At 31.8% G+C, this 16,046-nt stretch overlaps 1 protein-coding gene and 1 long non-coding RNA gene across 3 annotated transcripts; one reads left to right on the forward strand and one right to left on the reverse strand.

The window, feature by feature from the left end:
• Positions 1-33: 33 nt before the first annotated feature.
• LOC123679979 (probable DNA replication complex GINS protein PSF2) lies at positions 34-2,950 on the reverse strand. The gene is made up of 3 exons (XM_045617589.1): positions 2,648-2,950; positions 2,317-2,587; positions 34-186 (listed from the first exon to the last, which is right to left on the reverse strand). Exons 1-3 carry the CDS (start codon positions 2,890-2,892, stop codon positions 112-114), a joined length of 591 nt encoding a protein of 196 aa, XP_045473545.1. The 5' UTR covers positions 2,893-2,950; the 3' UTR covers positions 34-111.
• Positions 2,951-2,983: 33 nt separating this feature from the next.
• On the forward strand, positions 2,984-5,012 carry LOC123679981. Of its 2 annotated transcripts, none has more exons than XR_006747461.1 (4): positions 2,984-3,218; positions 3,322-3,447; positions 3,503-4,310; positions 4,353-5,012. It is a non-coding gene; the product is annotated as an uncharacterized LOC123679981 (long non-coding RNA). The 2 variants fall into 2 exon arrangements; XR_006747462.1 differs by having other exon boundaries at positions 4,367-5,012.
• Positions 5,013-16,046: the final 11,034 nt, after the last annotated feature.

The raw sequence follows: 16,046 nt of genomic DNA on the forward strand, positions 1-16,046 counted from the left end.
GTGATCTACTCACTCTTTTATAAATGGAAAATATTCATTGAATCATTTTATTGATACAAATATAAATTACAAAATTTAGTATACATACATTACAAACGTAGTTATTATTTATTAACTTCTAAAAGAATAAGACGATCTCGATTGTTGTGCACTTGTTGAAATAGATCCAGTAGTGGGCCCCTGATACTGAAATAAAATATTTTTAAATTTTAATTTTAAAATATTATTCTATGATACTATTACTTGATCCTGAAAATAATAATAAGCTTCATGCATGCAAAATATTGTATAGGCGTGTAATTCCGTTAGCTTCAAATGAACACGACACGGTTTTCAGCACGACAACATCATCGTTCGAATTTTCTCCTATACACGACAAATGTCCGGCATCGTTGAACCTTTTCGACGAAATAAGAAAATTTACTGGGTTCATCCAATTAATATGCGAAGAAACAAGGTCGGGGCATTTTTCGTACTTCACACGAAACTGAGAGAAGACGAAAAATTTTTTAATTACTTATGATGAGCATTACTAGTTTTGATGTCTTACAAAAATCGCTCATGAACTTCACTTATTTATAAGGGCTTCAATGTGTACTTTTGCCATGCCTTAAAAACAAAAAGTTCACGAAATTACGAAGAAAACGCAAAATTTTTTGTGAAAATGAAATGATCCAAAGAGAAACCGTGAGACGACACAACTGTCGTCTCACAAACATTTTTGCGTTTTGTAGATGGAACTGTTTCATCTTCAATGGATGGCACGGCTGCCATTACAAGTCGTTACGACTGCCGTGTGCTGTTCCTACGATCACAACTCGTGCCGGATAAATGTAAAAACCATCATTATTATGTAGAATACATCCTGATATCACGAGGATACAAATTAAATCTAATCTATCCGTCTACAATAATTTCAATGGACGAAATGAAATGAATCGAATACCGGTATGGCATCGTGTTGATGTGAAACGAGCCTTAGTATCATAGAAAATTCAATTAAACATCGAACACATATGGGAAAAGCACTGAAGCGTATGAACTTTATGGAATGAAGGAGCGCTAAAATCAAAATCTGTCGACTTAACGGCAGTGCTGTCCTCATTTTTTTATAACAAACCCACTGGTTTTGGAATCAATTGTATTTTGATTATTTTTTTCTATTAAATGTATGAAGAAGATTGCACCAAATATTGGTAGAATGAGAAAAATCGTTAGACATTTACAAAGCAATACATTTTATTCTTTCTGCTATATTAAACAACTATGTAATTTCTTATCCAACCCCTGATTATCTTCAGTTAGTTCTTCAAATAACAAATAATTTTTGCAGGAGGTAGAGGTAGCTATAAAACTCAAGTTACAATTCTTTGGGTGGAATTGTGTCGCTTCGTACAGTATGCTAAAAGTTGTGTTGGTATACCGTTGTGTTATCCACACACAGGTAACTTTTAAAATTGACATCTTGCAATTTGCTAAGGATTAACCATATTCTGACACATTTTGTATGACCCCATTTTATCTCACATTTTTATCATTATTTATACAATATTTGAATGAGTAAAACTTTATTATCATCCGTGATCAACTTGTAAAAAACAAATGAAATCTTACACGGAATGCAAACGCTCTTATATTTCAACATTTCATCAGTCAAATTTTTTGAAAATATTATATTAAAGTTCGAAACAGGTTATTTGAAGGTGTTTATTATCTTAACATTATTACCTAATTGGCCAATTAATTTCGCAGATATTGTGATTCCACAAGACTGTTTTTATTGTATGATTTAAGTGACAGTTTATATCAATATTTCATTGTGATAATAAACCTATTCTGTGTATATCCATCTTTTAGTCGATTAAACATCCCTCATAATTATAATTATCTAGATATTCTATTAGGTATTTTATATACTTTTTTACATTTTGTCATTATTTTTATACAAACTTGAATTATTTTTCAAAACATTTTTACCATGTGATTTCTTCAGAAAGGAAAAATTCGAAAAAAAAAAAAAAAAACGAATGATATGTTATTTGGCGGGCAGCTTTTGTCAAACTTGTATCTTGCAGTCTTTTGAAATATGTGCCATTTCAAATATAATATTGATTCATATTTCAATTCTTATATGCAATATATTTGGTAGTTTTTTTCTATTTATCATAGCAGATAAATGATAAAATATTGTATAATCAATATACCAATTTTGTTAGATAATAATTTTTGAGCAGTTCTTCATTTTTATCATAGGTAACACAGAATGATTGATTATTAAAGAATTTATCCCTACAAAACTTTTTTTGTAAAACTCACCTTTTTCATTCTATGAATTTGATCTAAGGCATGTGGTAGAAGAGGTCTCATTGAATTGATTTCCATCATTGTTAAGTTATCAACAGCAGCATAAGAAGACATATTTTTTATAAGCAAATCAACTGAGGATCTTAATTTTGACATTCTTATATCCCATATATCTTTCACTAGTGTTCTTACTTCATTTGCCCTGATTAGATCATCTGGAGCATTCTTCAATAAAGCCTTGGTTACAGCCATATAGTGCTCGTTGGGCATTTTTGTAAATGTACTGAAATACGATTACGATAAAGTAAACTTCAAAACAAAAGCAAATACTATAATTCATTACGGTGCATTTTTTTCGGTTTCTTTAAGGTTCTCTAAATACTCTATATCCATCCAATCAGGCTGCTCTATCTTACAAATTTGCTGTTGTTTCAAATTGATGGCAATCCAAAGTGGTATTTTAATAGGCAAACCTGCTCTGAAAGGCCCAATATCTCCAGATATCAATTGAATTGCTTTATAATTGAATGTTGGAACTATAACTACATATTCCTTTTCTCCAATAAATTCAACTTCTTCAGGATCCATCTGAATCAAAACAAAAATTTCATAACCAACAAATATTGAATATTGGCGCCAATGATTGAATGATTCCGTGCATTCATAGAGCGTGCAATGAGTATTGAACATAGACCTAATATCAAATGGACAGGCCCTTAGAGAGAAATTCTGGCATGCCGCATATGAAAGAGAGAGATGGAGCTAGATGAGTCAATGTCAAAATCATATGATCAAAACATTGAACTCACATTCAGAAAATCGCTAATTTTTCTCTCATTCTGAATTGAACACATAGTTAATCTGATTGATTCGATTTGTAAAAGTGTTGAACATTCTAATAAAAGGAATTAGAGGTAAGTATTCCGTGAAACCTTTATCGGATTTCAATAAGTTCATGAAACTTATTGAAAGGCCGATTTCATCTTGAAAATTAATCGAAAGCTCATGTTTTTCTAGAATCCATCTGCTATTGCGAAATTCAAAGCACCAAAAGAACTAATTTTCAAATAAAATGCCTCACACTCGTGCAGCCTTCAATTGTACAGCGAGAATAGAAAAAAGCCAAAAGTTGAAATTTCATTCGTAAGTATTTATCTCTTTTAATACCCTCTGAATTCATACATAAAGGAAATATCAGTTCACAGTTTTCCAAAGGATGACAAATTAAGGGAACAGTGAATGAAAGCTGAAGAAGAATTGATTTCAACCCTTTTTCCTTGTTGAAAATATGCAGCAACCGTTTTCATCAACATGAATTATTAATATTCATGGTACAAAAACTCTGAAAAAAGATGTTATTCCTTCAGTTTCTCCAATTATATGCCTGAGAGATTAAATTATGGAGATAAATGTCTTGAAGATAATATTGAAGGTACATTAATATTTTATTTTTTATGGATGTGAAATATCTATTTATTTTCCGTCCCTTATTTTATTCATTCATATAAATAATTATTGCAAAAGAAATTGAACAGGACCAGCAAGAGATGGGGCAACCAGATACGGTACAACTGTTTATAATATCAAAATCCTCTGCTGCTGCCATGGAAGATTTTCCCCCCAGATTGAATACTAATATTAGAAATACTAGAAATTAGAAACCTGGGAATGAGGATTTCCAAGAATGGAACACTAGACGAAGTAATATCTGAGAGAAACATCCAAAGAAATCCAATAATCTCAATGTTAAATAGGATATTATCGATTAAAGACATAAATTTGAATAATAAGAAAAAATTTACTAAATAGTTAGGAGCATAATAACATACAGCTCTGAAGTGGACAGCAGCTACAAAATCTGAAAGGGACATGATACCAAATGATACAATAAGACATAGAATGGAAATAAGACATGATATTATTGATCTTAAGAACACAACAGTTGGTTTGGTACAGACAAGTCCATAAATACTTATGGTACTAGGTGTGATTTAAACAATAATAATGTAAGTTCAATTCAAGAAAAATCAAATTTAAAGCTCAAATAGTTTGAAATTTTCAGTTTTTTAGATTGCCATACTAAATGAGGAACATATTCTGTGCCGTGGCTTAAAAATTCATCTTTAGAGAAGCCCATTCACTGAAAGGCTGAAAATGGGTATCTTGAATTGTTATTTAGTTGAAAATTACTTTTAACGTATGAGAACAACAACTTATAACGTTATGATATGTATTTTTCAGGAAAAATGAATGTATCATAACTGATCCTTGGAGAGATAAGGAGAAGAAGATCCATAAATTTCAAGATTTGGAGGAGTTTAGAACTAAGAAGAGGTAGAGCTCAATCCTGATATTTTTCAATATCCTGGATATTAAATGATTGGAAGAGTGAATATCCTCCTTAGTGGAGAGTGAGAAATCCGACTGCGAATATGTTCTTCCTCATGCGCTGATAGGCTAGAGTTGGACCATTTTTTGAATCATTTATTGTAATAATGCATTTTGAACAGCAATAAAAACTTAATGAATACAATTCTTCATAAACTCTCTTTTTTTTAATTGCCTATGTTATCTGGAAACAATTTTTTGAAAGATTTTACTATTATCAAATTGATAAGTGACTTGAACTAAACTAGTTGGAAGTAATACAAAATTGAAGAATGAAATGTAATAGACATAACTGATTGTATTTAAACGATAAAATTGTTTGTAAAAATGATTTTTCATTCTACCATCAATAATATTTGTACTTAGAATTTTGGTTGTCGAAAGCCAAAGTAATAAAATAGAACAACACAAATAGGTGATTACTAAGCAGTATACTTTTATTTTGAATCTTTAAATGGTTATATTTAAGAATTAGTCTATATTGAATTGATAATTCCAACCAAACATTTGAAAGAATGATTATCTTCACTCAATAATAACATAATATAACGATTTTCACTTGATAAAAATATATGAAAATTATTCTCATTTTGAGTTGCGATATAATAAAAAATATATTTTTTCTACTATCTTAATAGAAAACTTCATTCTCGCCCCTAAAGAAGGAAGGAAAAATGTTTTCCTCCCGGCAGGAGTAGAAGTACCATTTTCCTCCCTGACTGATAAAAATGACGACCTTAAAAGTAGTAGAAAAGACTATATACATACCTAAGGAAAAAATGCTTTCCTTTCTTGGTATATAAATAATAAAAATATTATTTATTATAGCTTTTTCCATAAATTCTCAAACAAAAATTAAACTTTTGATAGTCGAAAATAGATTAATATAAGAAAGATTTCAAGCAATTCTAACCCTCGTTTACATTGCTAGAATTCCAGTATATCAAAATAACAATGAGTTTCATTCAGAATAAAAGAAAAATTCAAGATTTTCCAAACGTAAGTCCAATGTTTTGGTCATATGATTTTGACATTGACTCATCTAGCTGCATCTCTCTCTTTCATATTCAGCCTGACGCGAACTCTTCGTGAAAGTCTCGTTAGGGCCTGTCCATGTGATATTAGGTCTATGGTATTGAATTCCTATCACAATTTGTTACACAATCCTACTTATTTGTGTTCTGTGCTTCTTATTATAAAACAAGACTTTTTGCATCTGCAAGAACTACGTCGTCTTTTAACTAAAGAGCGTCGTACTTTTAAATAATGCACGACAAATTTGACAAGTTGATTTTAAGTTAAAATACAATTTAATATGAAATCGATAAAATGCCTTAGAAGAATGAGAGAAGCTGCTTTAAAGAAAATTCATATAAATTAGATAAAGCAAGGCGGCGAAATTTTATTTTGGGGGCGCTAAAATATCTGTCGGCAGCCCTGCGTAGAAAGCACCGGTATTAAGTCAGGAGCTATTTAGCGCTCGTAATTTATGCGCACCTGGATACATCTGAACACAGTTCTGTGTCCAAGGTGGTAATTGTGGCATAAATGAACAAGCGTCGAAAGCCCTGACAAAAGGTCAGCGCTTCCTTCATTTTATTTAATATGAATAAAATGAAGGAAGCGCTGACCTGATGTCAGGGCTTTCGACTGAATTAACTTGAGCAACGTTGCTCAAGTTAATTCAGTCGAAGGATGGCACCAATCGAGTTTCAATATAACATTAACGGTCACATTCTTTCTAGAGAGGATGAGTACAGAGATTTGGGTGTTGTATTTAATTCGAGATTGACTTTCACACCCCACGTGGGTCTGATGGTTATATCTTGTGGATTCAAGGCGCTTGGCTTTCTGGTGAGGAGTTCTAAATCGATTCTGGATCGCTCTTCGTTTTGTTGAACGCTCTCGTGAGGTCAAAGTTTGAGTACGCGTGCGATGTGTGGAACCCGGGGAACAATGTTCACATTTCTGGTTTGAAAAGAATGCAGAGGCGATTTTTGAGTTAGCCTCGATGTACACGAGCGATCGTCTCGCGGTGTGCACGTTGCGATATCGCAGCGAGCACGTCGTCCAGAAAATTGAATCTCGATTCACACGGACGATGTTTTCCCCCTACAAATCTTCAGTACTTTGTCTCCTTCAAGTATGGATGCATCTGGCTAGATATCATTCGTGTGAACCACCCAATTCATTCACGTGTACTGCTTAACCGCTAGCGAGATTTTCTCGCAGCGATCAAGCAGTCCCTGGCGATTGCCGGCGGCTAGTGGCGAATCGTACCATTGGTTTCTTTGATCCGCTAAATCGAGGCGAGAATCGCCCGTGTGCATCGAGCCTTAGTCTCGATACACACAAGCGATAGTCTCGATGCATACGAGCGATCATATCGAGGCGAGCTCGCTGCTATCTCGCAGCGAGCACGTCGTCCAAAAAATTGAGTTTCGATTTAAGGTATAAACAGACCAACGCATACTTCGGGAGCGGAAGCAATGCGTTAGAGGGCAGATTGCAAAGCATGCACACCAACGCGATATTACTAAGACAAAACTACTGTGCGAACTGCGGGAACCGAAATTAATTCACATGCGTTCTATTCGTACCGGTGTGCGGTATGCACTCCTTCATATCCCGTTGTTGATTTCTATCCCGCAAAAGTTTCGCTGGCGAGATCGCGGCGATCAAGCAGTCCGTGGCGAGGATGTTCAATATTTTTTGTTTTTTATATTTTCGAGAGTAGACCATCTCTTATAAAGTAAGACTATTCTTGGATCATAGTTTGAATCAAATTATAAAATGTGGAGCTAGATGTGGGCACTTTGCTTCGATTTCTTTTGTTTTTATTTTTCACATGGAATGTATTTAGTTGAATAAGGTTTCATTTCTTGCAATTTTTTTTCCCATTCTGTAATTGGCTCAGGCTGTTGAATATTGAATAAATGAATAAATAAATCTGCTTTTACACATGGAAAGGTAACAAAATGAATCTTTAGCTAATGACCTTAGTTGTCGATGATGCATTGTTAAATAAACTTAACAAAAATCAATCTTGTATCTCTTTTCTTTTTACTGTTTCTTAATGCTATTTCATCCTCATCTTGGACAAACTTTCTTTGAAATAACTGAAACAAAATCAATTTGAAATGAGTCTTCCAAAATTGGCTGAGTAATATAATAGTTCTCCAGGAATGATTTTAACATTACCTTTATTATTTCAATGTATACAAAAAAGAAACTCAAACTAAACATATAGTGGTATTCAGATTTCACATTCAAAATATTATCAAAAGCACTCCTAAAATTATAAATTGATAAGAAAAATATAAGGCATATTCTGGCTCCATATCTAAATCTAGTTTTAATATATAATATAAATATATATATATATATATATATATATATATATATATAATATAATAAGTACCAATTTCACATTTTAGAAATACTCATTTTAAAGTCTATATTATTTACATAAGGGAGAATTGTCCTCAGAAAATTATTAGGTACAAAAGTCAGATGTGATGAATTTAGATCAGTATTTTCAGGGTAGCAAAAATCACTGAAGGTGATTGCAGAATACGAAGTTTTAGAATTCATTAACTTTAGTTCATATTTATATAAAATCTCTCTCGTTTCCAAGCACTGTACTGAGAATGAAAACCCTCTACTTTCTTTTTTTTTGGTAAGAAGAAAAATATTATGATCAAAAGAAAAAACATAATGTTCTGAAGAGAAATTGCTGTGGCATTGATTTAGTTGGTGAATTGATCCATTGTGATTGATGTTTATATGAGAAGAGAGACAATCAACTTTTTTCATACACAGTTTGCAATGTTTAAATGATTGATCAACAACAGATTTCAATTTTTCCAGAGCCAAATTTTTATAAATTTGCTTGTTAGTTGCTGTTTTGCACAAATGACATGAATAATTATCCTCGATATTTTGCAAGATTTTTGGATCAAATGAATTTGATGATAAATTGGGTGCTACAAAATCTGATGCATTTTTACTTTTAGTTCCTCTTTTAATAAGAGTTGACTGTTGGTATTGATCCTGATATCCAGAAGTATAATATTGATCTGGTTCTTTTGGTGTGCACCTAAGTATACATTTTTCACATAGAGAATGATTATTAGTTTTACAAACAAAAATTGTATAACACAATGCCTGGTTGCAACTATCACATTTAATGTTATTCAACAACAATAATGTAGGATCACAGTAAACTTCTGGACCCATTGCAAAATCATTAAAATATAATTTGATTGTCCACGACTGTGGACATTCGAAGAAATTCCTAATATGATCAAAATCTATTTTTAGCCAGCTATAGTTTGCTACACTTTTGAACAATGTGGAATTAATTAATTCAGCTTTTTGCATCTTTGAAGAAGAGAGAACTTTATTTTTTTCAGTTGAAATCACCATATTATATTTCAGATTCTTCAAAATTTCAGGACCTGACCATACTCTACAATAAGAATAGGGCTTTTTATCAACAAGTACTAAAATAATAACAATACTCCCTTGAATTCTTGAATAAAATAATTGATTATTCTTTAAATCATTTTTTAAATCGAACTCTAAAATATCATTAAATTTATGGGTTAAATGCATTTCTTCCAAATGATCCAATAAGTTGTCAGTGTTTCCTGTCCAGTAACATAACTCATTATCCAAATGTTCGAATTGGTTGGTAGAAAAGGGACAATGCAGTGAACCTACAAACTCACAAATTTTTTCGTGTTCCAATATTTCGCCCCATGGTAATCGTTCTTGGCATCCGTTTTCTTTATTCTTACAAGGAAAATCCAGAAATCGTGCTAATGCTTCATAAGCACTTTGTCGATAAAAATAAATATTGGAAGTTGCAAATTTATTACAATTTTCTCTTCCACAAATGTTTCCGAAAGCATCATTGTGGAGAATTGGAGGTATGGATAAAAAGTTTCTACATACAACACATCGCAGTGGATTATTTTTTATGTTGTCATCTTCAAACAAAATATCTTTAATTTTGTCCATGGTGAAAATTTAGTTGAAAATTCTAACAAACATAAACAAGATACACATATCACATATACCCATAGACAAATAATTTCTTTATGCACTATGCAGATACCATAGATGAGACACTCCCCAGGATACGCTAAAACGGACCAAATATTTGGACCCGATCGATGATTCGGGTATCTTCGTGAATCGGCTGCGTCGTACATCCTCGAGTTCCCAAGCTCTGTAAAATCCCCAACTAAAATCATTACTTGACACATGTCAATTTTCATGAAATCATGAATAGACACAGTGACACTGACAATACAATGATAGATTTGCCTCTATTTGGGAATATTCGAATTTTTCAAGTGAAAAAGTGTTATAGGGTAATTCTTTACTTTAACGCCCCCTCGTATTTATATTATGTATATTCATACAAATATATTGGTTAATGAGGAAGAACAAATTTTACCCAAATTCCTAAATTATCTGAAAAGGTAAGCAGAATTTGGCAGATTGTTTCTAACGAAACTAATCAATAATCATGGATATTTTTAAGTCATTACTTCCAAAACCAACAGAGAATAATGATGTGGCCTATTGTTAAAGAATAGGAGCAGGTATTCATACAAATATGGCGATAGAGATCATGAATAAATATCTGAAATCTAATAAAATAGAAGGAAAAGAAAATAAGGTATTATACATAATTCTATTCTTGCAATTATCAATTTACTAGTATTCATTGTTTTAGAGTTGAAAAGCTATCAGATTTGTTGGAAGAAATAGTTGATGAGAAGATGTGGATGAAAATTATGAGAAATGAAAGACCTAACTCCAACAACTATCAACAAAAAATTTCTGTAGAATCTCATAAAAAAGCAGAAACAATGAAAGACTTAATAGAGGAGGTCTGTATATGATGATAAATATTATAATACACAATTTATATCATCATGTGATCCAGATTGTGGTTTAGGATATTGTAATCATTGTTAAATATGCTTGCACAAATATAAATGTGAGTGTTCCACTAATAGCATCAAAGTTATATTGTGCAAGCATTTGCATGCTGTTACTATGTTCGGACAAAGAATCAATTCTGTTTCAGATGATGACAACAATTTAGAAATTAATGAGCCATCAATAAGTTAACAATAATGAAGATGTGAGACATTTTATAGATGAAACCATTTCTAGTTCACAAAATTTCACATCTATAAGCAATGACACAGAAAATGTAAGTTAAAGCAAGCTCAATTCAAGTTTTTGAATAATTCATTATTTCAACTGTTTTAGGATTTGCTGAAATGTGTAAAACAATTGAAGACTCTCAATCCATAAGGAAAGAGGAGATTATTTGCAACTATCAATGGAAAATTTTCCAAACATAGGGTCAATGCCAAGAAGAACTAATAAGCAAATCTATTTCCCAAGAAAAAAAAGAATAGTATGCATCTTCTATGAAAATGACTTTTCTAGAAATTCATATTCTTTTTTTATTTTTAGCAGAGACTACCAGAACTTCATAGCAAATAATTAAGAACATTGAAATGAGGTTGACAAAAAATCGAGGTAACAAATTCTAACTGAACCAGCATGTTACACATATAAGAGACGTACAATGTTCAAATGTGGCTAGAAGAACCAGTCAATATCAAAATAAAATATGATATACATCCTTTACATAAATTAATAAAATTAATTATAATTAATATATTATATATAATAATATAATATAATTATACATATATAATTTTGAACAACTGTAAGTTTTCTTACAATAAACTACTTCCTGTATTGATTATACGATTTAATTTCCCATAATTATATCAAAGTGAGTAATTTAGATTGAGAATAACTCAATGAAAGTGTATTCTTAACTGTATTGAAAAGCCAAAATTCTCTATGCTGTAAAGAATTTGATGCAGACTTTATTTTATTTCCATTATATGCATTATATCCTAATCTGAAAATAAAATTACCTCATTAGCATTTTTAGTAATGGATCATCTGCCCAGTAATATCGTTAACTATTCAGTATATTAATATAGAGTGCAAGAAAACCTAAAAATCAACAATTTGTATTTCTTATTAAAAAAAAGAAATATTAAATTAATATTTATTATGATACAAGTGACAAAATTGGTCCTCCATTTTTTTTATTAATCATATACTTATTTTTGTCCTGAGTGTTTATTTAACCATCATCACTGAATGATATTACCCTATTATCTGTATTGAAAACCCAAGAGAAATCTTTTTTGAGATTCATGAGTGATTTCTGAATAATCTATATATATATAATAATATAAGGGATGCTACAATTTGAAATGATCTTTTTCTTGCCCTGATCTTTCACATAACACATTGATTTAAATTTTGAAATTATTAACAAGGTGAAATGTCAAACTAATCCTATTATAAAACATGCTAGTAGTACTTTTAAAAATCCATTTCTAGATGTTTTAATGTAATTTCTTAAAGTTCAATCCATTATTACCAACAATAAATTTCTTAATTCACATAAAATAATTAAGAAGCTTTAATTTGAATACTTATTCATCGTAACAAAAGGGCACTTTCAATTCAATCTAATCATACAAAATTCTCTTTCATTTTATCAAATCACAACCTACAAATAAATATAATAATAATAAACAACTTCTATATCATATTCGCATCAATGGTCACTTCAGTTCAATGTTGTGTAGACTTTAGAAGAGTTTCCTTGGAAATTTTTGCAGTCTTTCCCTTATTGACACTAGTTCAGTTCTGTATAATGTGTTTATATTCAAAAATTGGTCTGCAGAAGATTTTGTATATTTTTGTAGCTGTTGATATAATAATACCAAATTTCATTTACAAAGAAAGCTCAATTAAAGACGAATTTTGGAAAATTCTACATATATACCTACCTGTTTCATCGTCTCTGCAATTAAAATGGGAAACAACAGAAAATGTAAATTTTGTTGTTGTTTGGAACAAAATAACATCGCGTCAAAATCGTATTTGAAGGGAATTCTCGGCATTCTCGCGCATGACAGTTACTTTTCATTTAGGATCTTTGGGAGTTTCTGTAACTCATGAGCTTCAGGTCCAAATATTTGGTCCGTTTTAGCGTATCCTGGAATCCTCGGCATTCTCACGCATGACAGTTACTTTTCATTTAGGATCTTTGGGAGTACCTGTAACTCATGAACTTCGGGTCCAAATATTTGGTCCGTTTTAGCGTATCCTACACTCCCCCCCCTAAAGCGAATTATTTTAAATCTCAGAACATTAATAATATCTATATTCTAAGTTTGAAACAGCTCCTGGCGTCTGGTTCTCGAACAAACTCGACAAACGCGGGAAGTTTGAAATGAGTGGTTTTCCTATAGTTTTGAATTTGAATTCAAATGGTCTTTTGTTATCGCAGCACCAAACTGTCTGTACTTTTCTGCGTTCGGTAAATGTCAACCGAATGCACCGCCTAGATAGACGGAGAAAAGGGTGCGAACTATGGAACATAGATTACAATAATATTAACATAAAAATGAAGAGAAGAAAAACGCCAAATACAAATTACATAAAAATTAATGATTGGTTTGAAAATAGGTACATGCATTGGTTATTTTTAAACATCATGCACGAATCTGAGAATTTTGGAAATATAAAATCATAAATTATAAGCTTTATATTATGCAAAATCTTTTTATATACTTAGAGTTTTTTCTTATGTTTGTATATGTTGAAAGCAATTAGGAAACGAATATTATTATCAAAAATAGGTTTATTTTACGAAGTACATAATGGACTAGTTTTCATTTTTTTTGTTAAGGATTAATTCTAAAAATTCAAGTAAAATAAAACAAAAATGTGGAAGAATCATTGAAATATCTCTAGATATGAAAAAGTTATGGGACTTTGAATTTGCGCTTGGAAGAATAATTTCATAGTCTAGTGTGTGACGTCACGCCACTTACACGAGGCGACTGGTATTCGCAGAGTGCTTACGAATTCAATGGTGTACAATCACTTGTGCCGTTCGTGTCGTGTTTTGTTCGTTACACGATGGCTGAAATAAGAAAAAAATCCTACAAATATTGTATTGTGCCTATGTGTGCAAGCACGACAATTAAAAAATCCCAATAAATTGTTTTTTCATGTACCAAATGACATGAATCAAAGGAAGAAGTGGTGCAAATTAATAAGGCGTGACTTAATTGGACCTAAAACTACTTCATATGTGTGTGAAGATCATTTTGATGTAAGTACCTATCAGTATCAGTATCAGTACTAGCTGTCTATTTCTGATAATAAAAATTTGGTTTGAAATAAGTTATTGAGTAAAAAAACTTTGTCCTTTCACGAAGCCTTCTTCCATTATGGTGACATAAAAACAAAACTCGAGTTAAAACTACACTGTACAACAACAAACGGCACGAGAGCCTTGGCGCGGCTAAGTATTTAAACGTAATTTATGGTGTAGCGATCACAGGCAAGTGGCGTGACGTCACAGACGAGTCGGAGACCAAAGACGTTCCGCGCTAAAATACGTAAATTTAAATAATCTATTTCTCAGTCATTTATTGATGGATTTTCAAAATTTTTTCACTGATTTATCAGTTTTGCTCTATCTTTTAATTCTATCGTGTCAAATATAGTATTATCAACATCACTAAACTAGTCCATTATATCTCAGCGAAGAAATCTTTCTTCCATGTTCAAAGAATATATTATAATATTCCTTTTACTCTCTTCTAATTGGTTCCCTGATTGATTATGCATATTCTCGATATCTACAAAATTTCCAACTTTTTCAATAAGTGGTTAATCAACAATATCCTCAGGATTATCTCCTTTCAACTCTTTCAAGATGAACACATTATGTAGTAGGGATGGGACGGTATTTCAATACCGCGATTTTGGAACGGTATTTTTGAGTAACGTAGTCGCGCGTTCCACAAACGTAAAGTAACCGGTTCCAAAGTAACGATAGTTACGGCGTACCGGCACCGGACTTCGAATAATTACATCGAAACCGTTTGGGATATTTGAACGAGGTTTGGTAAATATGGATACCTCATTAAGGTTTCACGTTGAATACCACGTCTACAGCAACTACAGTGTTGTGCGTACTGGCATTGACTTTCATATTTGTGAAAAAAAATAGGACGCTAGTGCCTTCTACAAAACTAAATTCATTTATGATCGCCTAAAAACTCCTGCTATCATTTTTTCATTCATTTGCGCCATGTTCAATGAGAAGAAATTCCTTTACCTTCCATTAACTTCGTAAAAATCGTTTTTGCCATTGTGTTTTTTATTTTGATTTCTATAGTATCTTCCAGAATTAGAACTAAACAATTCGATTACTGATTTTCAATATTTTCGATGTTTTTTTTTATATTTTTTGATTATTTCTTCCATAAAAATTGGTTGCAGCAAATGTAAATTAGTTAGTCCGAGATTACTTTCAACAATTGAACCTTATTCTCAATCGTAAATGAAAATATACTAAGAAATTCTCTGTAAAATAACGGTAAACAAAAAATCGATTCTAGATATTACTATTATGTGAAATGAGTTTCTATCAATTTGTAATATTCAGTCAATTTGCCAATGAAATTCCAGATACACATTGCTTCCACTTAATACCTTGATTACCCGATGATGGTTTATTTTCACTGGAGTTTACACCATCTGTTTTTGATGAGGTGCCCTTCGAAGATTCTAACCTTTGTTGTTATTCTGAGCCACCAAAACATTTTTATGGTTTTATGATTTTGTTATGCTTGCATACGTTCTTCTAAAATTACGTAGAAACTCAATGAACAATGAATTATCATTCAACAGGACAGTCCACAAATAGTCTAGGTATCCCAACGGTCTCGTTTCCTTCGTTCCTCCGTCGCTGGTACTCAACTTAGTTGCAATCGCCTACGGTTTTGTTATCTGTAACCACAGTTACAAAATCGCGGTATTTTGGAGCGGTCGCGAATGTAACGCGACTGGTGAGTAACCGGTATTCCCATCCCTATTATGTAGAATACATCCTGATATCACGAGAGAGACAAATTAGATCTAGTCTGTCTGTCTCCAATAATTTCAATCGATGAAATTGCTTTTTTTCTTTTCACAAAACACATTCAAAAATTCTTCGCTATCAGCTCCGTTAGCTCCGTCATCGTTCGGCAAATCACGTACGCACCAATACGCTCTATTAGTTATGATGTCACACACCACCATTTTAGTTTTCCTGTCAGTGTTCGGAATCCAAACAAACAAATTGTCATTCAAATTAATACGTTGTCGTTTAAGAAATTGGCTTATTTTGATAAATAAGATGATTTAAGGAACGATTCTACTATTAA

The sequence above is a fragment of the Harmonia axyridis genome, chromosome 5 (genome assembly GCF_914767665.1).
Source record: "Harmonia axyridis chromosome 5, icHarAxyr1.1, whole genome shotgun sequence".
Taxonomy (NCBI): domain Eukaryota; kingdom Metazoa; phylum Arthropoda; class Insecta; order Coleoptera; family Coccinellidae; genus Harmonia; species Harmonia axyridis.

Coding starts and splice junctions, on each gene's coding strand:
- LOC123679979 (XM_045617589.1), bottom strand. CDS start 2,892: ATGGATCCTGAAGAAGTTGAATTTATTGGAGAAAAGGAATATGTAGTT. Junction 2,588..2,647: donor GAAACCGAAAAAAATGCACC/GTAATGAATTAT, acceptor ATCGTATTTCAG/TACATTTACAAAAATGCCCA. Junction 187..2,316: donor AAATTCATAGAATGAAAAAG/GTGAGTTTTACA, acceptor ATTTTATTTCAG/TATCAGGGGCCCACTACTGG.